The 26,121-nt window shown below is 36.1% G+C and overlaps 1 protein-coding gene across 2 annotated transcripts; it reads right to left on the bottom strand.

Moving 5' to 3' along the window:
* Positions 1–1,100: 1,100 nt before the first annotated feature.
* LOC125070844 (5'-3' exoribonuclease 2 homolog) lies at positions 1,101–26,030 on the bottom strand. 2 transcript variants are annotated; one of them, XM_047680832.1, is made up of 17 exons: positions 25,861–26,030; positions 25,552–25,791; positions 24,980–25,209; positions 24,297–24,403; positions 23,457–23,615; positions 23,183–23,310; positions 22,634–22,813; positions 22,168–22,359; positions 21,391–21,477; positions 20,882–21,063; positions 20,599–20,767; positions 20,219–20,308; positions 19,559–19,715; positions 18,893–19,088; positions 18,563–18,759; positions 18,235–18,339; positions 1,101–4,065 (listed from the first exon to the last, which is right to left on the bottom strand). In XM_047680832.1, exons 1-17 carry the CDS (start codon positions 25,933–25,935, stop codon positions 3,659–3,661), a joined length of 2,901 nt encoding a protein of 966 aa, XP_047536788.1. In that variant the 5' UTR covers positions 25,936–26,030; the 3' UTR covers positions 1,101–3,658. The 2 variants fall into 2 exon arrangements, with proteins under 2 accessions (XP_047536788.1, XP_047536789.1); XM_047680833.1 differs by having other exon boundaries at positions 20,882–21,060.
* Between the last annotated feature and the right edge of the window lie 91 nt (positions 26,031–26,121).

Here is a 26,121-nt window from a genome sequence, read left to right as displayed (position 1 = left end):
CAACGTTATGAATTCCTCATAAAATGCTATCGATATTTATTTAATTACAATATTGTATATAAAACGAATCTTTGACAAAACATCTTTGTCTTAAAGTTTATTTTCTAGTATCAATAAAAATGTTATTCGTAGCATTATTAGTTGGGATTCAATAACGCGATGGTGATCGGTCGTTATACAGTAAAGCTTCTATTAAGCCGCTTTACCAGAGACGACCCAAGGGGAGAAGACAACGCTATGATCACCATCTAACGGTGCAGAGGAGTCCAGTGAGGTCTGACGGTAAGTAAAGGAAGTCTGACATCCCACCATAAGGGTACCGTTACCCGGTACCTGGTTTTTTTATACTCACTGAGTTAATACTTACACGTTAACTGTAAAAATAAAAAATGCACCCTTGTAATTTTGTAATATTAATGGTATTTTTTATGTTTTTGTTTTTTAATTAAAATTTCAATCAGTTTTACAGCTTTTTATGCACTCATTTAAGGTATAAATAAATATAAATTATTTAAGCTGTGAGTTATAATTCATATTCTAAAATGGAAATAAGTTATTTGTCAATATAGTATCTTCGGTAGCTGATCTAAGTTGTACTTAAGACATTCAAAAGTGCACGAGACACTGATTGGATAGAACAGTTCTATCAAAGTTTTATAAATGCAATTCTGTAGGAAATCATTTCGTATTTCACTCGTGTGAAAACTGACTTAAAGTGATAGTTATACTGTAGTTAAAATAACTCTATTTTTTCGTAAGATGCCAATTTTAAAGGATGCAAGGACAGGAAGGTGGTGTCATTAAAAAATACTGATATCAGTGTTCAGATTTATTTATATGACTATAATTAAAATCAACATAAATCTTTTAAATCGGTCATTTTAATTTACAAATATATTTGATAAAATTCAAACTACTTACACAAAATATTGAATGTCGACTAAACTATTTTAAATTTAGTTTATATAAGATGATAAAAAAAAGCTTAAAAAGTAAATTGCAATAATTATACAAAATTTAATATATATTATGTAATAAAAAAAATATATTTTTTTTTAAATATTTATAGTATACATTTCAACAAAAGCGTTTATAAAAAACCATATAAAACCGTAAACCGTACTAATTATAGCAATTTATACATAGAAATTATTTTACATACTAAAAAAAATATCTGCGACGTTAACTAAATTATTTTTATTTTTATTTGAAATATTACACGATCAAAAAATAGTATGTCGATAGTTGAAATATAGCAACACTGGTCGTCAGTCCATAACTGTTTATATATATTTTTTTATCTGATATCAGTAGGCAATCTGCTAGATGGGCCATTGGATAGTAAGTGGTCACCACCGCCCATAGACCTTGGCGCTGTAAGGAATATTAACTATCCTCTACATCGCCAATGCGAAACCTTGGGTACTAAGTTTATATAACTTGAGTTAGTACTGGCGATGTTACGACTATTGGCTGAAAATGTCTTTGATATTACTCTTAATACATAACAGCGGCCTTATATATGCAATTAACGTTTCGTTTCGCTTACGTGGTCAGATCCTGTAAATGTCACTGTTGGGCAAAAGCCTCCCTCCTTTTGAGAAGGTTTGGATCTAATACCACCATGCTGCCATAATGTGGATAAGTTTATAACAGATGGTACGGTAAATGTATGAAAAACACACACACACAAACACAAATAGTGTTCAAAATAAAATTGCAAACGTCAATTATACAATGATACTGTCTGTAATCAAAACGAATCTTTACTGGAATTTAGTAGCAGGCCTTATTCGAATCGAAGCGATTTCTATCGTCATTCTTCGGTCAATATCAGATCACGTGATATGTATGAATAGACGTCATTCATCAAATGCTGTCCCAGGACGTGACGTCATATCTATAATTGGCAGAAATACAAAATATATTCCAATCGAAGAACGAGTAAAGTTAAACAAACCTTAGATTGCGGATGGCTCATGCTCTTATACAGTTTAATTCTACCCAATGCAACATTCTAGAAGCAATTTTTTGCGAATCCATGATGAGTATCTCTATGATACAAGATTTTCAAGATTTCAACCAATGACAGCGCGTCAATCGATTCACAGTTGTTTATCATGCTTTACTCTTGTGTTTGGAATAAACTATACGCTACACTTACACTGAGTTTTTTAATGATACTTTTAAGTAGAATCTACATTCCGAATCGGTGGTAACTTTACATAATCTCACAAAATAATGATTCGTGTTCCAAATATAATTTACTAATAAGTAAAATAATTACAATGAATATTGTCGTTAAATCAAATTTAAATTATTTATCATGATATAATTTACTAACTAATTAATTTACGATAATGTTCAAGAACATTTTTCGCGCTAAAAAGTCAATATCTAGAATATTCTTTCAGACTTAACAGATTTGATTTCGCATTTCGTTGGGTAAACGGCTTGATGGACCTTTAACTCTTTCGACGTCGGCAGTGTAAGAAGTTTAAGCCTTCGCCATATATGCCATATAGCCATATTAGTCATATAGACATTAAAGACTCATGAGACAATTCTTATATTTTACACGGGACACTAACTATACCATTTAAGATATTTTATCCCTAATTACACTGAACACTAACATTGAATTAAATGGGGGAACAGCCCGACTGAGTAGGTAATACCACAGAAACTACCACTTAACTCTTCCATCAATATCATGTAGGAGTACCTTTTAAAGAGGTAATTTGAAAATGCTTTACAGAAATTGATCATATATTTTGATACAACACTGATTTTTGGCAACTTCCAGCTTTTAATGCTGACTGTACCACGTATCAATTCACTATAGATTTTACATATAAACGTTTTATTTATAACTTTTGTCACGCGCAATACATTCTTTTATAAAAAAATATTATACTAGAAATAAAAAAAACTGAAGTGCTTTTAACTTTCTTTCGTATATTAAAAGTATATTATGTAAATACTTATATTTTATTGTTTAAAGTGAGAACTGGATGAGCCGGCGTCAAAAGTACATTATATTGTAATTGTCGAAAAAAAAAAACCATGAAATATAAACAAAGTTGAAATTATGTCAACGAAATCTATAAAAACAGTACGCAAGTACTATGTCTATATATAAACATCGAGTATATTTCCAAGTTGAGATCAGCAGGTTTATTCTGTAAGTACAAACTCGAATCTCACCGGAGGACATTATGCGACATTTACTGTTATAATAATTGTAAAAATTAAAAAAAAAAACATTACACGAGCAAAAGTCCTTTTTCAATATTACACGATTGATTTACGAAGTGAGTTCTCACAGTATAGCGCAGCAGTATTCTTGGTGTACCGCACTGAGTCACATTATTTATTTCTACAGGAAAAGTTATCTTCTATAGAAGTTATTTTATTCCGTAATTATAAGGGATAAGACGTTGATTTTATGCAACATTGGCAACACGAAAAAGTCATAGTGGCAACATTGCCACCAATGTACTGAGATATGAACAATATAGTACGTGACTTATATTACAAGCTTTTCTTTCATTTACTACCAATTTACTTTACCATGTTTGTAATCTGCCAAAATTTCGTCTTCTAGAAAATTCTAAATTTAATTAATATTAACTCTTTTTTTTTAAATACTCGTCATTCAGCGCCACGTCGAGTTACCCTGGTATCTGTTTGAACCAGAGTTTGGCCTTTGACTGTTGTATCCGCTCCCCTGCCCGTGGCTGGACGGCCCATGCTGGTCACTTCCCTGTCTTTGATGGTGTCCCTGGTGGCCGCTGTATTTGTTTTGTGTTGAGGAATACCCGTGACCCTGATTATGGGAATACGATCTGCCGTGCGAACCTTGGTTCTGTCGGTAACCTTGGTTCGAGCTGTACCTATCTTGGTTTGAGCCATATCTGTCTTGGTTTGAACCGTATCTGTCTTGATTTGAACCGTATCTGTCTTGACTGGGCTGGTAGCCGGATCGGCTGTAACCTTGATTGTTGTGGGACGCTTGATGCGGCACGTATCCGCCTCGGTGAGGCCCAAACGATTGTGAACGATCTGTAACAATAGAAAAATATAAATAAAACAAATTTATTGAACCGTATTGACATTGGATACGGTAGATTGGTTTTAAATCAAACTTAATTATAAACTAAACACTGACGACGGACGTAATTATGCTTTCAAAGTATTTAAGAAATCAATAAATCCATAAATAAAAAAATAGTGAATAGTTTTTACGTATTATTATTTCCCAGTTTGTATTTACATTTATAAATGACACACAATGATAAATAATGATATATAATACACGACGCACACATTCAAAGGCACCCGGTCACTCATGTAAGCCGTTCTGTGAACGTGTTCACATTTCGACTGTCCTGAATAGCCGCGCCTCGTGCACGACCTACGAAATCTGACTTTTGACGAGTAAACATAAGGCGTACCAGCTCTCGTAAACACAAAACGCGACGCAACACTCGACTGCTTAAAACCGCTTGCAAATCGCACGGAGCCAACCCGTGTGAAACCGTCGACGAGTGTTTAATCGTTCGCTTTGTGATGCACTAATATCTTGCGCGCGGATCTAGGGACGTGTGAAGCGGCTTTATGTTTCATTTATGAGGTGAGCGAACGGTGTGAAAGGTTATTATGTATATGATTAAAGAGCCACTCGAACGGCTGTGATGACACCTCGTCAAAGAAAACATTTAACGATAATTTCTTGTTTGTAGGAACACATGTGTACTGCCTGGTACACCACTCGACCTACATGCCTCTGAGCAGGATTCATATTATTGTATTCAGGTGCGAAGGACGAGTGGACCAGTTTACCAACTCTGAGGAGGTAACATGTTCAGACTGACTGTCTAAGACATTTTGTAATGGACCAAGCAGTCCAAACACGCGAGCGAAATCATTAATAACATCAACATTTATTATCTCGAATTGGTGCGACGAATTTCCCAACAATCAGAGAACAGGTAAATTATAATTCTTAATTTAGGCAGCTCGCTATCACTCATAATATTTTAACATTATCCTATTTTTCTGCTTTTTTTAACTCAATAATTTTAACATAAGAACACTTTTGATATTAATTTAGAATCAATAATGTAATAATCATATCTTTGACGAAATTAGCTAATATTTTAAATAATTCCGAGAAACCTTCTAATAGATAAATATAATACTAAATTTAGTAATTTCAATGAACTTAGTATTTTTTTTTCTTATGTTTGGAGTAAATGTTTATTAGTAAACCGTATAAAATAAATATGTTAACACCTTTTGCAGTACACATATAAGTAAAGTCAACCTCAAAGTAACGAGAAATATCTCAGCGTTTACATCAAGACATTTAAAGGTATAATACATAATACGTTAAAAAATAATATTGTCCTAAATTTGTTAGTAATTATTATAAAATAAAAGAAAGTTAACCATTTAAATTTACTGTTATTATATACTAAATGACGATAGTCGTTAAAATTTTTTTTGCAAGTGTAATTACGATACGAATATTTTATATTTTGTAAAAACAAGTCTTTTATCGATATTCGAACCAATTTCAATTACAAATATTCGATTCATATCCAGCTCCTTCTATCGCTGCGTTAAAAACGGCTTATTCCAAAGAGTCAGGGAGTGGGAGGTCTGTACAAAGTTTTGGATCTAAAAGGATTTCCCGCGATAGACCCGCGACTCAACCGATAGCTTACTTTAAGCTTAGCGCTACTACAAACAAAGCTTCGTTCAAACACTCGTATGGTTTTAACGGCGCTGACGAGTGCGGCTTTCAGAGTTAAAATATAACGAGTACATGCGTTCTTAGATCAGTCAGCAAATGACTTAACTATTATTCGATTGTTTAGACGTTAATACTGTGTATTAATGTCGTCTATCCGTATTTGCTAACATTTCGAGTCGTGAAATTCACGTTTTCGAAATGACTTTTTTCGTACATTTTTCACACTATCCGAGACATCATTACACTCTACACATCTCAGTTGATTACTCTCACGCGCGAGCATTCGCAGCGCCTAGTTAATCTTTAAAAGGCACGTGATAATTCAGATAGTCCTCACTCGCCTGGAGTTCTTGCCATTTATAATTATGCTCTCGCTCCGAGTGCGTAACGAGGCGTCGCCATTAGGTGCCATTGTCGGAGTTGGCGCCCAACGTGGGGCGAGGATCTATGCTACTGCCTTCATTATAACGTACCGTACAATTTTTTATGTAAGCTTCATGTGTATAAATGGAATTTTCAATTTGGACGAATTTTAAAACTTAGTTAAGGTGCAATGGTATTATTTACGTTCGTGGTATATTTACTTTTTATGTGTTAACGAAGTGTCACGGATGTGTTGAATACAACGTGCCCGTAGTATAAGCAATAATAAAGACTAAACCTGGGCGTAGATTTTATTTATATGATATAAAACAAATTAACTTCATACCCCTACATAATAAACCAAAGTAAATCAACATGTCTGTTGGTCACGTTTTAGATTACAACATTACAATTTCAATAATCATTTATTTATGTATCATAAATATACATATATGAAATGGACGATAGCATGTTCAGGATTATTTAAACCCTAAAATCTAATAACAATCTACGAAAAATAAAAACTGAGAAAACATATTTGCTTTCCTTTATAATATTTATATCATATGGCCCGAACGATACATACATATATGTAAGTTTATATTTAATAATATATGAATGACTACAGAACCCTACAATTTGCTTCACCCGACTCGACTCGCATGAATTATTACATATATACCGTCGATGTCTACCAATTTCTTTGAACCGCAAAGTTTTAAAGGCTGCCAAATTTTAAAGCCGATGTTTGCTTTCATCGGAGCTATGTATAGCAATACTAAAAAAAAAAAATAAGCGTCGTCGTCGGAACACACATAATAGGCACCTAATGGACGCCGGCGCGACACATTCATCGCGTGAAAGCGTCGCAAATAAGAGCAATGGCGGCGTCACGTTCGCGCCAAAATTATACCAAGGACGCCCGACAGGCGAAGGAGGGAAATACTCAAGGCAACGTATGAATATACTTTCACATGTATTTTATAAGCGGTCTCATAGCGAGTCTATCGTGATAGCGTATTCCTGCTCGTAGATTTGTTTTTTTGGCAATTAAATTTATCTTTCGTTTTAATTTCATTTCAGGTGCACCGGTACGCTAACGGCCTGCGAAATGCTATCTCGATATTTGTAACTTCTCACATTGAGTATCATGAAAAAGTTGATGGATGGTGGCTAGCTAGATGGCAGTATTAATTTGTAGCCATTGTTTAATACGACGTTTATAAATTATATATTTATAGTTGTTGGTGCTTACGTGTAATGATCTATTCAGTTTCTCTATTACTTAGATCAAAGAACATGGGCGTATCAGTATTCTGGTAAAGGGCAGTCTAGGGTTATAAAGACTAATTTTTGATCATTAATAAAAACCAAAAAGAAAGACTGAGAATATTTTATCTACTAATAGTCGTCATCATCGCAAACCCTATAAAAATAACTAAAATTTAAAACGGTGTGAATCAAATCGCTTAAACGTTATCACTAAAGCACGTCGCTCAAAGCTCGGAACATTCCCACACATATATCAAAAACCCTCATTTGCTTTAAATTAATACAAAGTCAGAACAAAGTCGCCTATCATCTTGAACGCGGATCGGCTCTCGACATGCCGAGTTCGTCACTAGACACTCGACAATTTCTTGCTAAGAAAAAAAAAATGGAAAATAAACGAGACGCCACGGCGGCCACTCGACCGTGGCAGGGAACCTGGAACTCGCAATAATTAGAGTCGGTGCCGTCGCGCGTGCTCAAGAGCGTAAGCCACCGAGGCCGAAGCATAACAGCGAAATAACAGTTTTTAGGGATCATTTCTGAAGCCGAGATAGCGAGTGACGTGCGAGCTGACGAGATGTACGTCAGTACTATACTATTGTTTGACATTTATATATAGAAAGAGCAAACTATTTAAGGTGAACTAATGAAGATGCGGCGCTTCATTGATTGCGTTTCTACAAGGTAATTTTCAGGTTTGTAAGTATGTATGGAGCTGAAATTCGAGTTCGAATCGAATAAAAATATTTCTCTTCGAATACTTTTATGAATAGGAACTTTTAAATCGCAACACTATTTACGAAAGTAATTTTTCCGAGGAAAATAGGCTAGAAAATTAGCACCTATTCTTAAGAAAAAAAAAAATTATAATTGTATTATTACTACACGAGATCCAGCAAATAATAACTCCTTGCTTTTTATTCAATTACGTAATAGACGAATAAATTCATAGGCTTTACTTATAAGATAACTTTAAGTAGATTAAAAATATATTATTTATTTTGTCAATAAATTACAAAATATTCCTAAAATCGCACATACCAGTTCGATTTTACGAAGACTTGTAATACTTTAGTTTTACAACGATGGGGTGTGGGTATCAAATTTATCAAATTATCTGAAATTTCAATACGAAATTCACAAACATAAATCGAAATAAATAAAAGATACGGGTATAAATATGAAGAGGTCAGACAGACATGTTTGTTAGTCCTGTTTTCAAATCAACTTAAAACAACAACACTAATTCACTAGTACGTCTTATGATTTATTTCCATAAGATATACTAGATACCTTACTTAACATGACTTCAGCAATAATGGAACAGCTAATGCCTTCTATGTACCATCTGATGATGGTCGAGCTTCCCTGTAAGAACCTAGATAAACACTAAACTCACAGCTGAACACGGTCGTGAAATATCGGAAATTGATATACGATATTGACTTATACATATATACGAATATTATAAATTCGAAAGTCTGTTTGTAACGCGGCCAAAACAATAAACCCGTTTCATGAATTTGGTATGAAGCAAGTTTGAACTTCAAGGAAGTACATGGCTATTTTGCACCTAACATTTGACGACTAACCGAACTTTGTTCTAAAACGCAATGACTGATAGCAATAACTAGTACGTATTAAGTACATTCAAAGACTCGAACTTCAAAATCGTAAGTTGATTTCCAACATTTATAACTTCTTACAAAATAGTACCTAGGGCTTAGAATTTAACAAAGGAAACTTATCCACGCGAATAGCGCTTTAAACAACAGTACAGATTGAATTCGTATATTTATAGACACGTCAATTTAAAAATCAAATAATCGTATTCAATTAAAGAAACGCGTAGTTCGGGGGTGTGTATAATTAGGCCACGTGCCGCCCCCCACCGTCAACCACTCGCCGTGTTTACACAAACGAATATAATATTTATTGCTTTAGTAATAAGGACTCCGATAACAGCTTTGTTTGCTTTAGGTTTAATTGAAGTCTAAAGAGAGATTAATTGGAAGTCAAGTCGAGGGCCTCTGTAGGTTGTGATTAAAAAAAAGAGCTTGCACTGAGTGGTAATAAGACGCATCAATGGTAATAAGGAAAGCGTAGTGGAATAGCCCTTTATCCCAAAGCTGGGCAAGACTTGCGTTATTATAAATCGCTGTATTTATCTTTTATTTATTTATTTACGAGTCTCGGACAAAAGATATACACAAAATAAGTATTCACAATATTAATCAATGCAAGTTTTTGATTTGTGTGCTCCTTAAGACCACAGCATACACGATAAAACGAAAAGTATTTAAACACAGTTAAGATAAAAAAAATGAAAACAGTAAAAGTTAAAATACTAAAGAAATAAAATTGACATATAAGGTTACTAATTTAACATTCTTTTGTTAATTTAAAATTTTAGTGAGACACTCAGAATTCGGACAAATTTTAACGATAATTATCAACATAATTTTTTTTCTTAGAATGTGTTTTATACAAGTACAGATGCGTTACTGAAGGCTTTTCGAGGTGAAGAAGTTTCTGCGAAATTTGAGAATACTGGCTGCTACTCAGAACTTCATGATAGAAAATCCAAAAACTTTTCAAGCGAATCGATCACCTGATCGTAAGTGTCGATAACCGTCCATTAACATTGGCAACGTAAGAAATATTAAACCACCCTTACAACGTAACTCTGTCACCAACCTTGGGGTTATGTCTCTTGTGCCTGTAGCTACGCTGGCACACTCGTCCTTCGCCCACCACTCACAACCGGAACCCAACAATACTATGTAACTACCCAGACGAGACCCACCAAATAAAAATGGAGCTCACGTACCAATTGACAAATTATTTTTCATCTATACTAATATTATAAAAAACGGAGTTTGTTTGGCTATAAGGTCTAATTTAAGAAACTACTGGTCCGATTTTATAAAATCAGTTTCAGTGTTAGATAGAGCGTTTATAGAGGAAGGTTATATACCACGGTACGATTAATAGAAGCCGAGTATAAATGTACGACAGAATCTCTAACATAGCCGAGCGAAGTCGGGACGAGTAGCGAATATATAACATTAAACACTAGGAAATATCTATTTTTTTCTCTCAATGACTTAATTTATAGTAAAAAGCTTAATACTTCCGATTGCACTTTAAAATATAAATTATAAAAACATTTATAACATCAAAGAGGTTGAGAGATGTCTTAACAGATTAAAAAAAAAAACGAAAAGTAACCAAAAAGTATTAAAACGCCTTCGACACCTGGATAAAGGCGATAAAAAAGTACTATATATAAAAAAACACGATACTGTAGCGTAATCCTCTCCAACCGGATAATAGGAAGCACTTGAGCCGATCGACCCGTTATTTAAAAAAAAAATCGCGCCCATTGTGCTCGCAACCCCCGATAATTATTATTTTCATAGTTGGCGACACTGCGTCGGACAATGGCGTCCCTTCGTACTTCCTGTTTGCTTTCGCGCGCTATTACACGTCAATGCATCGCGGGACGATAGGCCAATTTGAATTTCTTATTTTATATAATAGATTCTATTCAGCGGCATTATTGCTTGTAATTCTGTTTCTTCTGTTGACGTCGGTATAGTACGTTTAGTGATTACACGTTCCGCTGTGTAACGGATACACAAAACAGTTTTATCCATTGATTGCGTCTTTTGAGATTGTTACCCGATAAAAGTAAGTGCTTCACAAAAACTACGGTCAATTTCTAATGACCTTTTTTTCTCTAGACGCAATCGACACAACAACGACTAGAGTGCACTTAAATTTATAAGGATGTTTAATAAATTATATTTGTCGTAAAAAGGATAAAATCACATTTGTTTTATTTTTCATAAAAATATTTTGCCCAGAATTAGAATTGTTGGGCAAACGTTTCATCATTCTGAGACCTCATGAGAGCACATGTTTTTATACAAGTTTTTTGTACATTACCCATATATCATGTGCGATTGGCGATGCTCCTATGGAAGGTATAATAACCATCATTAGAAAACAATTACATTTTTAGTGATAAAGCAATAATATCAACAGTTTCAATCTATCAATTTACATAGTAGGTCTTTGTGCAAGCCCGTCTGGGTAGGTACACTTATTCATCATATATTCTATCGCCAAACAGCAAAAATTTGTTTTGCTTTTAAGGAGCCAGTGTAACCACAGTCACAAGAGACAAAACCTCAGATCACAAAGTTGGAAGCGCATGCGATGTAAGGGATTAAAGTCAATATTTCCTACAGTGCCAATATATTTGGGCGATGGTGACCACTAAGCGTCAGGTGGCCGATCGGTCCGCCTACCTGTTTGAAATAAATGTTTAAAAAAATGTTTCGTATTCGTCTATCATTAATTAAGCTACATTTATAACACCCAATCTCCCACTTCACAAAGTCAATACATCCTTCCTGAAGCACGGAATTCGTTTCTATAAGAACATTCACAGTTATTTTGGACTTGGCCTACTAATAAATTCAAATCTCATGTAAAGAAGAACATTGATAAATGAGGATTACTCAATACAAGATTATATTCATGATAAAAGAAAACGTGGATTTAGTATTTGTTGATTTCCAGACAGGATTTTTTGACATACCCTATAATTAAAATGAGGGAAATGTAACCACTGATACTGTATCTTGCCGGTTCTTTTCGGTAGTATCTACTTTCCGAACCGGTGGTAGTTTTAAATTGAATTCAACACTAACTTGACGACTCAAAAGTGCTTTTATTGTCATTGGAATAAATAATACATTGATTATGATTAATTGGTTCTATTTTTGTTTTGATCATTATTACTATTTTTGTGTTTTTATTATTTTTTTTATATTTTTATAAAGTACATTAACGTTGTGATTTTTTTAATCTGCAAGAGGAATGCACTGTCTTTGTCCTGGACGAGAAAGGCTTAATATTCAGGCTTAAAATCGTGCGATATAGAGATCTTATACTCATTACTTTCTATAAAAATGGATTCAACTCGATTGTCTTGTATCTCTGGTAATAATATACACGAATTCTTTCCTCACGAAAAAGCGAAATGGTGTCCCCATACGGTTCCATGTGCTATATTATGTAAAAGTCTTAAAATCGATAAAGGTGGTAGAAAAAGTATATATATTTTAGCTGTACAGAAAATATATAAAAACTACCCTATAGTGATGTCATTCGCTACCGGCCTTAAGTGAGGCTTGTACCAGGACCTCAGAATCTGTCACCTGTTAAGCTCGCCAAAAGACTAACTACAAATAAAGATAGGCCTACACGTGTGTGACCAAACGATTAAGACATCTCTTAGCGCTAGTGATCTCGCTGGGTAGGGTTCGTGCATAATGATCGAAACACAATACGTGAGTAATGTAAAAACACGATCGGATCTCGTATTATCAAAGACAATGAACAGCCGAGTTTCCGCGACAGTTCGCATCGGGGCACGCTAATTAGTGCCTTCGAGAGCTGAACAAAAGACCGATCAACCAGACAAAGCAGTCTCTGCTAATTGGTTCTCTGTTTTCATTATTTGAACCTAATTTTTATTACAATACGGTTCAAAATTGTTATCGTTAACAATGAATTTGTATTGGAAATTTTCTTATTTTTTTTTTTAATAAGGAAAAATTTATTTTTCATAGAATTAATTGGCGATAATGTGCATAGCATTTTTCTTACGAGCCCCTTTGCGAGAGAATATAAATATCTCGTATTAGTAAGGTTTTCTTAACTTTTATGCTTTAAGTCAGCTAGACTTTAAAAAACTGCGCCGTGCCCAATTCATCTACAAATTATGATATCACGTACTAAAACATTATTCAGACTTGTCAATAGTATACAATAAAAGCTGATGATAATCCGCTTTTTAAATAATAATATTATATACTAAGACCTTTGACACGCGCTGTATCTTCCGCTATAAATTTTATATACATTTAGTGGATTTTTTCAAATAGAAATTAAAATAAATAACCTCTCCTAATTTATTAGTTGGTACCGATAATGTTTTTTAGAAATTGTGACGTATAAATTAATAGTACTAGGAACAATTAGCATTAGCAGCCCGTAAATGTCCCACTGCTGGGATAAAGGCCTCCTCTCCCTTTGAGGAGAAGGTTTGGAGCATATTCTACCACGCTGCTCCAATGCGGGTTGGCGGAATACACATGTGGCAGAATTTCGTTTGAAATTAGACACATGCAGGTTTCCTCACGATGTTTTCCTTCACCGCCGAGCACGAGATGAATTTTATAAACACAAATTAAGCACATGAAATTTCAGTGGTGCCTGCCTGGGTTTGAACCCGAAATCATCGGTTAAGATGCACGCGTTCTAACCACTGGGCCATCTCGGCTCGGAACAAGCGTACCCTAAGTACGAAGGCTATTCGACTACACAGGATTAATATTTATTTTTGGGTAATGTAGACGCTTTTACATCTGCGAAAACGTTCAAAATTATTCAGTTTAAAAATTAAAAAGGAACATTTGTGTTAAAGGATATTATAAAACTAATGACTTCTTAGATAACACACCTTGGGAAGGAAACGATCGCCTGCAAACCGTTTTAAATTGAAATATTTAAAAAATAATAATTGTTAAAACCATTTACGCTAGGCTGTTTAATAAAATCTTATACCTTTATTTATTAGTTACTTATTTAGAAAAACATGACATTTTGTATTTCATCATTTTTTTTATATTTTAGATGTTATTTCAAATTAACCCATTGCAAATAATAAATATCATAACATCTTAGCTCCCAAGGTTAGTGGCGTATTGGTGTTATGTACGGAACGGTTAATATTTTTCACAAAGCGAGTGTCTATTAGCGGTGTTGATACCTTACGATCAGGTAGCCTAGTTACCAGTCAGTCTATATATTGTAATAAAAAAAATGTTAGATACATTAACTTGAGGATGGCAATTCATAAATCTCTATAAAGAAAATATTTCTTAAAGTGTCAATGTTTATGGGTTGGTAGTGGTTACTTACCACCAGGAGACCCGTTTGGCCATTCGCCTACCTACACCAACTGTATAAATATATTTTAAAGTAACTAAAGTCGAAGTAGCATACCCAAATGAATAATATCGTAAATAACCCTAAATAAAAAAAATCCTAACATAGACTTACTCGTATAGACTACTACCGTCAGGAGAAAAGCTAAACGAACTTAAGATTTATATATTTAAATGAGATTTACTAATAGCTCTGCTATATTATGTAAACATATATTCTTGATTTATATATCTCTCAAACTCAAACTCAAATTCCTATATTCAACATAGAAGCATTACACTTACTTATTGATGGTCAAATTAAAAACTACCACCGGTTCGGAAAAAGGAACACCCTGACCTGAGAAGAACCGGCGAAAGAAACTCTGATCTCTATTTATAATACAACACTATTCCCTGAACTACTCACATTCATAGCTTTTTACTTCTAAAGTTAAAGTAGTTATACTGTTAAATTTCCATGGTCAATGCTAGTGATAATTTACGTGGCGGTAGGGCTCTGTGCAAGTCTATTTGGGAAGGTACCACCGGGCCCGGTGTTTCGATTGGAAGGGTGAGTAAGTTTAACTACAAGGACGGGGGACCTAACCTCTTTGGTCTCAACTCAAGGTTGGTCACGCATTTGAGATGTAAGGTATAGTTAATATTTCCTATAACGAAAATGTCCATTGGCGGTGGTGACCACTTACCATCAAGTGGTCTATTTTCTAGTCCAGTTACGTATTCAATAAAAAAAAACACTTTCTATCAAGTCAGCCGCCAGCTCGTGTTCCACTTATTATATAAAGAATACGTACTTTCACGGACAATATCTTAATTGAACACCCATATAAATAACCCCATTATATACTCAGAACATACGCAATGGTGATGACGGCGTGACCTGAATTCGACAACTGCGACCAATCTCAAACGAGATCAGCTAACTTCGCAGATTAGTCGAGCACAGGTCTACTCCCTTATATCTCGTATTCATAATTCGATGGGACGACAAATCCGTCACGATCGACAAGAGGCTTTACATGTTTTCAAAGGCACGGAAACTACTTCGAATTTTCAGAGTCCCAATAACTTTTTATAGGCACGACCTGGGTTTGAAACTAGGACATCAGGATCTGCAGCTTCGTCTAACCAATAGACCAACGAAGCAGTCTCTACTAAGGAATATCAATCAGATGCAGTCAAACGATCGTTTTGTTTTCGACCAAACAGCCCGTCACATCACTTCCTGTACATAATTGCGTCACGTGACCTCCCCACCGCGACGCTCGCGGATTGACGTAATTATAAGCTTTATTTATACTTCATATATAGAAGGGTCCGTTTTTTTTTTTTTAGTTAAAACAAAAATGGACCAATCCCGAACGCGATATAAAATTTCTTATGACAAGGAATGTCTTTATTTGTTTGTTTGTTACACTTTTACGTCTTAACTAATCAACCGATCATTACGAACGAAGCTTTTACTTGGTTGGGATAAGTAATCCCCACGCAACATACTATTCTACAGCGAATCGTGAGTTAGAGTAAGGAATGGGCATAATTTGTCCAAAATCAGCACCATGGCGATGGTGACCTCATACCATCAGGTGGCCCATTTGCCATATTTATATAATAACACTTTATTGTACAAACCAGAAAAATAAAACATACACACAAAACATATCAAAGATAAATTAATATTCAGGCACCTTGGCACCTTGAAGAGAATTCTTCCAACACACCCAAATAGGAAGGAATTACAGCTAGACAAGTTCAATATTAAAAAAAAAAAAAAACGAAATACATTTAAGTCCGTATTCACGGGATCGTTTTGAACGGATCCGTCGCAAAACGTTATGTATGTATTTAAGGGAACGTTTTTGACGCATCGGGTTGTGTTTTTACTGAAATCGGAAAACTTTCCTGTGTATGAACTCGTACGTATAAACGTATCCAATAAAAAGGATCTGCAAAACTGACCGCTGTATATTTTTTCGGAAAGACATTTTCAATAGAACTGGAATATTGCCGTTTGTGCATTTTGTATACGGAATTGCAAAAAAAAAAACGTGTCCGACAAAACAAAATTAAATGTATGAATGTAGCCAAAATAAGTTAAGTTTCGCTTCAAAAGAAACCCGTTATGTTCTTTGGAGCTAAATTATCGGCGCGCACCAGTGCGGGTGACGCTCGTGCTCACAAGATGTCGTAGTGTGCGTGAGACGACTGCATTAAACGAGTAAAGACAGCAACAAAAACATAAATTATATTATATTTCTTATAATTTAACACGCGCACCTTCGTGAGTTAATAGATCTATATATTGACAGTCTATTCCAATCGAAAAAGCAATAATGATAAACCTTAGATTTACGTATTCAATGTGATTTACTAACAGCTCAGCTATATTGAACACTACAAACAGTTCTCGATTAATATGTCCTTATTTATAATACAACCACCACATACCACTTAAGTACTTATATCAACATTGATTTTAGCCTCATCGACGTTCGAAACGCTTTTTTTTTTCGTGATTGGAAAAGACGTTCACCATAAATGTCAAATGATTAAATAATAATGTTTCTAAATGCGGTATTGATTGTTCATTCGAAACGGTCTTAAGAATATATGTTATAAAAGTATTTATTATCCGTAATATTAAAAAACTGACCTACTGACACATTCTGTAAGCACATGTAATGAATGAATAGCATCATATATGATATTGCTCCGTCAAGTCAAAGTCAAAGTCAAAAATCTTTATTCAATATAGAAGTGTTTACACTTGCTTATTGATTGGCAAAAATCTACCACCGGTTCGGAATTTAGCACCTCAGACCTGAGAAGAACCGGCGAAAGAAACTCAACGGGATATATATATATATTTTTTTTTTAACCATTTTCCATGTACAATGATAATTATATTTTAGTTATTTGAAACAGCCTGGACATTTCAGCGTATATTTGGACACGGGTTTCCGAATGTATTAAAATGTAGTTGTTTTTCCACTCTTTAAAATTGGAAACAGAAGTTATCCCAGTAATTACAATACACATTTCTATACTTCCATCTTCGAGTTAAACGTTTGAAAAAAACATTTAATATCACCTTCTATTTCGGTACAAATGATAAACAATCATAGCGACATATCGCTCGACAACTGCTCTTGTGGAGTATTCGGAGATTTGTCTAAAGCATTTGATACTTAAGAACACGAAACGCGTGCATATAAGTTAAAATATTACGGTGTTTAAGGTAAAACTTTTGTTAATACCATTGCTTCATACTTAAGTTGAAGAGTTTAACTAGTGTTCATGATAGAGTCTTCTGAATCTGTACTAAAAACGGGTGTTCCACAAGGATAAATTTTAGGTCCCTTTCTATTTTTAGTACGTGTAAATGATCTGCATTTCTATATTTAAGGTATTTATGAAATTGTATTGTTAGATTAGGATTCTTCACAATTTTTTAAACTCTACAGGAAAAATAATGACAATTTAAGCAGTCCATAATCGAGGATACGAAATTGTTTATAATAAATAATTAGTTTTGGTTACTATCAAAAACTAAATGTGTGCACTTTTTAATAATGTTAGGAAGCAACATTATAATACAGCACTAACCAGTAACGTTGCAACGAAGCTGTGCGAACGTTAGAAATGTGAGAGAAAGGTAATATCAGTAGTCGCAATGAGTGAACATTGTATGAGCGGCTGCACTGTTTAGAAACTTTGTATATGCGTGCGTGCGTGCGTGTGTACGTGTGTGCGTGCGTGCGTGCGTGCGTGCGTGCGTGCGTGCGTGCGTGCGTGCGTGCGGATACTGACTGTGCGGCGGCGGCACGGAGGCGTAGGCGGCGCGCGGCAGCGAGTGCCCCAGCATGCGGTGGCCGGCCGCCTCCAGCGACGCCTGGCTGCTGGAGCGCACCATGCCTGCACACGCACATCCATATCACCACACCGACACTTATTGGCTGACCTGCTCTAATCGCCATTGGAATAGACAGATGCTTGTTTTTGAGCCTAATTTGTATAGTAAACAGATCTTAAACGGCCCAGTTCATCTTTATATTTGAAAAGTATTAAGAAATATCGAAACACTGAATCGGCTATGCACGAATGAATACATCGAGAGCAGTGAGACGACGATGCTCACCGATCTGCGGCCTCCAGTTCCTGTTCTGCTCGTGGGACAGGTTGCCCGGCTTGAGCACCCGCACGGGCTCCACGGCCCCGCGCAGGCGCCTCGCCGGGAACACGAACTCGTCCGGGAACTGCGGGTCCTGGTACCGCGCGCACACCACGCGGTTGTCCAGCACCGGACTCAGCCCGATCACCGGCGACGACAGCTGCCTGCACGGTTCATTCGTGTACTTTTAATTTTTCGACAATCTTTACTAATCCACAGATTTTCCAAAATGTTAAGAATTTCTCCTCAAACGTTTGCAATAACGTTTCCGAGGTGATAGCTTGCTGTTGGACTCACCCGCCCGTGCGAACGTTGTCGGCGCTGAGCATGACGTCCCCCCTTACCCCCTCGCAGCGGAAGGGGTATCGCTGGTCGGCCTCGATGAGTCTCCGCAGGTCGTCACCGGCCTCCGTGTACAGCGCCAACAGGAAGTCGTAACACTTGTTGGCGGGAGACACGTACAGGCGGTCGTGGCCTTTGGTGTTACGTTGTTCTGCGGACGATAAATTTATGATAAGCAATGAAGCAGGGAAAACCTAAAAAACATTGTTGTGCCAACTGTACAATGTAGTGTACGCAAAAAGGTAAATATGTTTAGTTGCAATTTTTATATATTTTAGAATATAATAGTTTTATAAATAAATATATATATAATTTAAAAAAAAAGTTTTAAAACTTTAGTAAATATTGATTTACTTTTTGCCTCAAATAAAATAAAATCATGGTATTTTATTGAAAATATACGTGTATTTACAATACACTTATAGGTTATCAAAGTAAACAGTACCACTGGTCCGGAAAAGCAACTACCCTGACCTGAGAAGAACCGGATAAAGAAACACAGCTATATCTTAATATTGTATATGGTTTTTTTTTTTTATTCAAACAGACAATCTTTAAAAGAAAATAATTTCTGATATGCTACGTTCCAATTATCTATATATATTTTTTAAGAAAACTCACTTTCCGCTTGCGTCAGTTCCTTGTAATACGGTTCCAGAGCTTTGAAAAGTCTCGTCTCATCGACGAAAGGCAGCAGGGCGACTCCTTGCCACGCGAACTTCTTGCCATTCAAATCGATCTTAAAGTCCGTTGGATAAAAGTCGATAATCGGAGAAAACTAAAAAAAAAACGAAGTTCTTAAAAATTGTTATATAATCTGTGAGAAGTGAGATCTAGCAATCTATTAAATCTCAATGACATGTAAAAGTGAAAGATGAGGACATACTTTTTATTAAACTAAGCTAGCTAGTTACGGACCCTACAATATAATATATATAATGTACGACCAATTATTGTTATCATAATATACATCTTTGCTTAATTCTGTCGGACACGAAGCTGTTTACAGGCTCAAATATATACCCATCTCTTTCCTACGTGTGGGATTAAAAAGGATGGCAAGTGCTCATCTGTACAAATATTTATTACAATATACAATTACGAGCAAACATGAATAGCTGCCACAAACTTGACTAGTCATTAGTACTAAACGCTTGACCAGCACGCACGTCTTGCTCACGATAGTGATGGAGGAATGGCACAAACAAGAGTCATATATATAACAGTGAAGGATGTCACAAGCAGTTCACTACAACAAATGTAATGATATCGCATACGCACGGGGTCGCTCATGAGCGTGGCCCAGGGCTGCGGCACGTGCTGCGCGCTGGCGGCCGGGAACACCCCCATCAGCTGCTCCAGGGGGCGGAACTGCACGAGAACACGATACACTGTACTGTACTACACTTTGTATTTATTTATTTGGTATGTTATATTCAATTTTATGTATATCAAGCTTAAAATCTTAGTTTATTTCAAAACAAATAATTACACAATTAATTTATATAACAGTATTTTTTTTTAATGTAAAGGCAAGTTTCTCGCTCTCAAAACTCATCAGTAATTAGGTCATGTACACTTCTGGTTGTATGACGGAGCGAAATACAGTACATGACGGTTCATTTTGTTTTTAGTGCTATCGTAAAGGGGACAGGACTCACGGGTTGCGTGCCCTTCTCGAACTTCGTGGAAAGGCCCTGTATGTTGACGAAGTCCGAGGCGAAGGGCGCGTAGTGGTAGGGGAAGTACCACTTCCAGCTGGCGCAGCCCTGGTAGTAGTACCGGAGCACCCAGCACAGGCCGCGCACGTACTGCAGCGCCACGCGGTATCTATGCAAGAGTGACGTCACAGCTCTATACTTTAAACACTAAAACCCCTCGATCTTTTTCGTATATTTTCCAACGGCACATCCTCAGACGAGTACAACCGCAACAGAGGCTCACCGGAACTCGAGGTTGTCGCGCGCCACCTCGAACTTGCTCTCGTAGTAGCGCTCCTTGAAGCCCTCCTCCCACAGGCGCACCTCGTCGTGCGCGTCGGCGTCGGCGTCGGCGTCGGCGTCGTCGGCGCCGCCCAGCCCCGCCTCCGCCGCCGAGCGCTTGCGCCCGCGCTGCCCGCCCTCCTGCTTTGTTATCGGATAGATCGCATGAGAGCACCCCGGTCGTGGGTACTTGAGTGGAATCGTGTTGTATTATAATTAAAGGTATGTTATTTAAGAACCATTTGTTTAACTTCTCCTATCGTTGGAATATAAAACTTGACTTTGTCATTTATTATGACCACTTCGGTCGGGGGGCGTGGCTAGGCCGCGGACAACGATGACTCACAATTCTCTTAACGCGAATGGAATAGCATATATCTTGATAAATGATTCGATGTTAAAGAATAATTTTAAAATAAGTTACAAGTTGTTATATCTTGTACGAAAACATATTATGGAAGTAGGACGTACCTGGGCGACGGCTTCCATGCCCGCACGTCTGATATTAGCGGCTTCTTGGCGAGCGTTCTCCACAGTTTTCGAAGCGCTTCCCAGCGGCTGGAATTTAAAAGAGACATTATCAGTTCCGAGCTATTTGTAATTATGTATTTTTATTAGTGCACATTGCATAGTACCCTTAAAACAAAATGCTAAGCGCTGCACTTTACGGTCACTTTACTCGCGAATACATAATGGCATGCTATACAAATAGACATACAAACATGCCTTATTATGGTTCGCTAAACGACAAGTTTAGCTAACCATTAGAACTTTTGTTAACGGCACATTGACGATGGCAGGAGGTAAAATTTCTAACAGAATCAATAGTTTATTGTGATTACTTACCATTAAGAGGATAATCTGATTGTGCTTTAAAAAAAAAGGTCCAGCCGGTACGAGACGTCCGGCAAACGTGAAATATCGGAATGATGGCCGTGACAGAATTTATAATTGAAGAAGACCAATAGACAAATGTAGAATTAAATAAAAAGAAACTGAGTTTCGTGAATAAAATAGATATTTTTCTTGTTATTCTAATGATGATATATAGCAATGATGTATATAGTATACGATCCACGCACACACAAAGCAAAACAGTAGAGAGTAGCGGCGAAGAGGGGGCGTGACGTCATATCCCATAAGAGATCGTCAGCGGTTTACTTTTACTAAATTACTTTTACTATTGTGTGCGTTTAAGTCTAAACTGATACTTTCTTTAAGCATAAAATCAATACACTTTCAACTCACCGCTGGTGCGAACTGCGTATTTTCCAGTAAACTGAAGTTGACCTTCTGTTGCTTCTTTGCCTTCTCGCGCGCCTTGAAGCTCACTTCATTCTGATGTCTCCGGCGGAAGATCTCATCCTCGACGCGACCCAACTCGTCCATTATAACTTGAACGCGGTCTAGGTTTACATCGCCCGAATCCGTGATCCAACCCTGAAAAGTTTATACAAATATTAAAATTAATTATAATTATTCATATTGCAGTTTAACTCCTTATGCTGATACACGTCGATCAAAAACAGTCCTAACAATACATTTTAACACTCACTTATAAACCTAACAGATGTGAATAGGCCATCTTACACTGGAAGAATTTACCATACATGATAGTCAAAAAGAAAATTATACAAACTCTTCTCTTTTCCTTGCATCATTTAAAAAATATATAAATAACCCTAAGAAGTCAATGCGGCATGGCCGAACATACCCTGGTCTTGTAGACGCACTTCTTGTAGAGGTTGACGAGTCGATCCACGGCTCCCTCCCTGATCTCGAGACTGGGCAAGTGCGGCAAGAAATCGTTTCCCACGAAGAAGCACATGAACACCCAGTCGTCCAGGGCGCGCTCGAAGTCGTACGCGAAGGGAAGGTTCGGCATCTGCAACTCCTGCCGAAAACAATAACATTTATTATTGGCCTGCAACGCTTGGTATAATAATTAAACAAGTACTATGCTATCGACGTCCAGACTTTTGAGCAATATTAAACAAACACCAATTTTCAATAAATATTATTGAACGGTATATAGAATATTAGTTGACGGCAACGGCTGGGCTCGCGTTTTAGGGTTTGGTCGACCGATATTAAGACATAAAAAGTAGCCTATATCCCTCCTTGAAGCTCCTTGAAGAACGAAATTCGGCTCAGCGCGCACTTAAAATTGACAAAATGAGAGAAACAACTCTACATGTGAAATAATGTACATACAAAATATATTTTTTGTATCACTATTGTTTTTATTAAAAATAACACTTACTTTTTCAAGATATTCTCGTAACACGCTCAATCGCACGAAAATGAAGCTGTCCTGGTTACCAAAGGCAGGATCTGAACGAACTAGAGATGCATCCGGGGTAGTCCCTGTGCATTCCTTCATCTCATGCCCTGATAAAAGTAAATCAGATTAAATTACTATTCAAAATCCAAAAGATACTTAGTTCAAATTGTTAATGTTGCCGTTATAAGAATGCAATATTATTAATTTTCAAATTATTCTATAAATTGAGTATTATAATTATAATAAGAAATACCTAGCTGGCCACAAACGTCGCAAGGTCTAGGTTTATTCGGTTTGAACTCCTCCCTGATGATGGTGAAGTTAGGCTCATGTGTTGCTAGACCCAGCATGATAAGATCAGCATCCGCACCGCACAATACATGCTGCGTATTTGGGTCATGGTCTGGTTGAGCTGGAGACAGATTTTTAAATATTAGCTAATAGATTCATACTTATTTTTGTATATTTAGTATTTATTAAAGTAAAGTAACAGCCTATTAATGTTAAGCTATTGGAAAATGGCCTCCTTTTGAGAAGAAGGTTTAGAGCTTAATCCAACTCTCTGCTCCAATGCAGTTTGGTGAATACACATGACTGATTCTCATCCACAGCATACCTCGCAATGTTTTCCTTTGGTGACGAGCATGAGGTGAATTATAAAAACAAATAAATATATAAATACAGTAGGGCTTGCTCCGAGTTTGAACTCAGAATGCAACATAATATAACAGTATAGGTATATTAACAAAGAATTCATATTTCGTATCAATCATGTATTGCTGTTATCGAACTTTGTATACAATTGCTATTATAATAAATAAATAAATAAATAAATAAATATTGGACAACATCACATACATTACTCTGATCCCAATGTAAGTAGCTAAAGCACTTGTGTTATGGAAAATCAGAAGTAACAACGGTACCACATACATCCAGACCCAAGACAACATAGAAAACTAATGAACTTTTTCTACGTTGTCTCGGCCGGGAATCGAACCCGTGTCCTCAAGTGGCATACCCATGAAAACCGGTGTACACACCACTCGAGCACGGAGGTCTAATAAAAATCTTATTAATTAATTTCACAAACCTCTTTGTCTTCTAATGTAGTCCATAATCTTGTGTTCCCCTTCCCCGGGAACATTAGCGTCAGATAATATCACCTTAACTCCCTTCCATCCTGGATCATTGTTTAACCTAACAAAAATAACTATAAGTTTAGTTTTGCAAATAGTTAAACATTCAACCGGACGTATTAGCTGAGCTTGAATTTATTATATATGGATATTATTCTGATAACAAATAAACCATGCAATGTGCTACTAAGTCCATAACCATTACAATGGAATCTAAGTACTAGCTACTAAATAGATTAAGTAAATACAATATATACAATTACAAATAGTATGCTTAAGACTCGTTTACGTCACATTGAGAAAGAAATGTTTACCATTATTGATTAGTAAGAATATACACAAGTTAATTATTAATACTAGAGGCATTAGTTATTTTTAGCTATACTGTAAAATTTATAACACAATATTTTCTTTTCAAAAGCAATTTAATCGTCACAATTAGCCCACAACTCGATCTATAATTATATTTATATCTTATATTACTGCATCTTATTGTATGCTTAAGTATCTGTCTAGTATTAAAATCTTCCTTAAAAATGACTATTTAAATAATTATTAACATTTAGTCTTAAGTATATATCTTTAATTATCTGTATGGTAGATAAACAAAAATAAATAAAAGCACTTCAAGTCATACCTGTCATGTATATAATAGTGCAAGCATTTGCTTAGTCGATCCATGAATGGGGTACCAGGAGTAATACAGTTAGAGTCAAAGTGTGCCTCCTTGGGCCTCTCTGGGGGTAAATACGCTCCCTTTACTTGAAGTTCAGACCTGATGCGAGCTACCTCCTCAATCTTCTCTTGAGTTTCTTTTGAAGCTCTGAATCGACGGGACCTTTGTTGATTCATCTTAGCTCTGGGTGCCTAAGGTATAAAAGTTTAATTTAGTCTTTTAATATTAAAAATATTGTTAAATACTGTCTGACACCGGTGGTAGCTTTACATTTAATTCAATATTGTAACGCGATGATTTAATATCTCTTTTTTTGAGCCTACTTGAAAAGCATATTGTGTTTCGATTTGATATGTGTTTGTCTAATAGGATATGCTTATAGTGTCGTGACACAGGTATTTAATATTAACTTCATCTTGCACAAAATGTTAACATTACTACATTATTTCCAACTATAATTATTTACAAACCAAGCTAAAACCAAGAAGCGGGAAAAAATAAAAACATCGAAAAATATTCCAACTGAATCTTACAACTCCATCGATGGCCATGTACAACAATTTCCTGGGTCGGACGATGCGGAACAGTCTGTCAATACATTCGAAGATAGCCACCATCATCTCATCTTCATCCTTTGGAGGCGGCTTGTCTTCAGGATGCGTACAAGGATGGATAATTCCATTCATGTCCAAATACAGATTGTCAAATTCGACCCCATTAGGATTTGGTAATGACGAGTCTGCGTGTACGAGCTGTCCATCTACGTCGGTTGGCTAAAAATTAGAAAAATATTAGTATATATTGCTGACTTCTCATAACATTTTTAGGTTAAGGTTATTTACCCTCTGTTCAATACATTCGACAATAACACTTGGATATTTGCGGCTTAGCCAGCGGAAGAATGCTGGTACTCCCATGCTGAGAGTATTTGTAACAATATGTTTATTATGTTTTCGGTCAATTTAATTGATATCGTCAAATATTCAACACAAACAAATCGACGCAGGTGCCATCTCCATACTTCTAACGGCTTGAGAGAGACAGACAGATTATTAAAAAGGTAAACGCAACAAAGAACGTTCAGAAACGTACATTTCTGACAT

This window comes from Vanessa atalanta, chromosome 18 (assembly GCF_905147765.1).
Source record: "Vanessa atalanta chromosome 18, ilVanAtal1.2, whole genome shotgun sequence".
NCBI lineage: Eukaryota > Metazoa > Arthropoda > Insecta > Lepidoptera > Nymphalidae > Vanessa > Vanessa atalanta.
The sequence above is the reverse complement of the archived record's forward strand: the minus strand, read 5'-3'. Positions and strand labels throughout refer to the sequence as shown.

Excerpts from the sequence above, each read along its gene's own strand:
- LOC125070844 (XM_047680832.1), bottom strand. The coding sequence starts at position 25,935 with ATGGGAGTACCAGCATTCTTCCGCTGGCTAAGCCGCAAATATCCAAGT. Across the intron at positions 20,768-20,881 it reads CGCGACAACCTCGAGTTCCG|ATACCGCGTGGCGCTGCAGT; the intron begins GTGAGCCTCTGT and ends ACTCTTGCATAG. Across the intron at positions 20,309-20,598 it reads TCGAGAAGGGCACGCAACCC|TTCCGCCCCCTGGAGCAGCT; the intron begins GTGAGTCCTGTC and ends GTTCTCGTGCAG.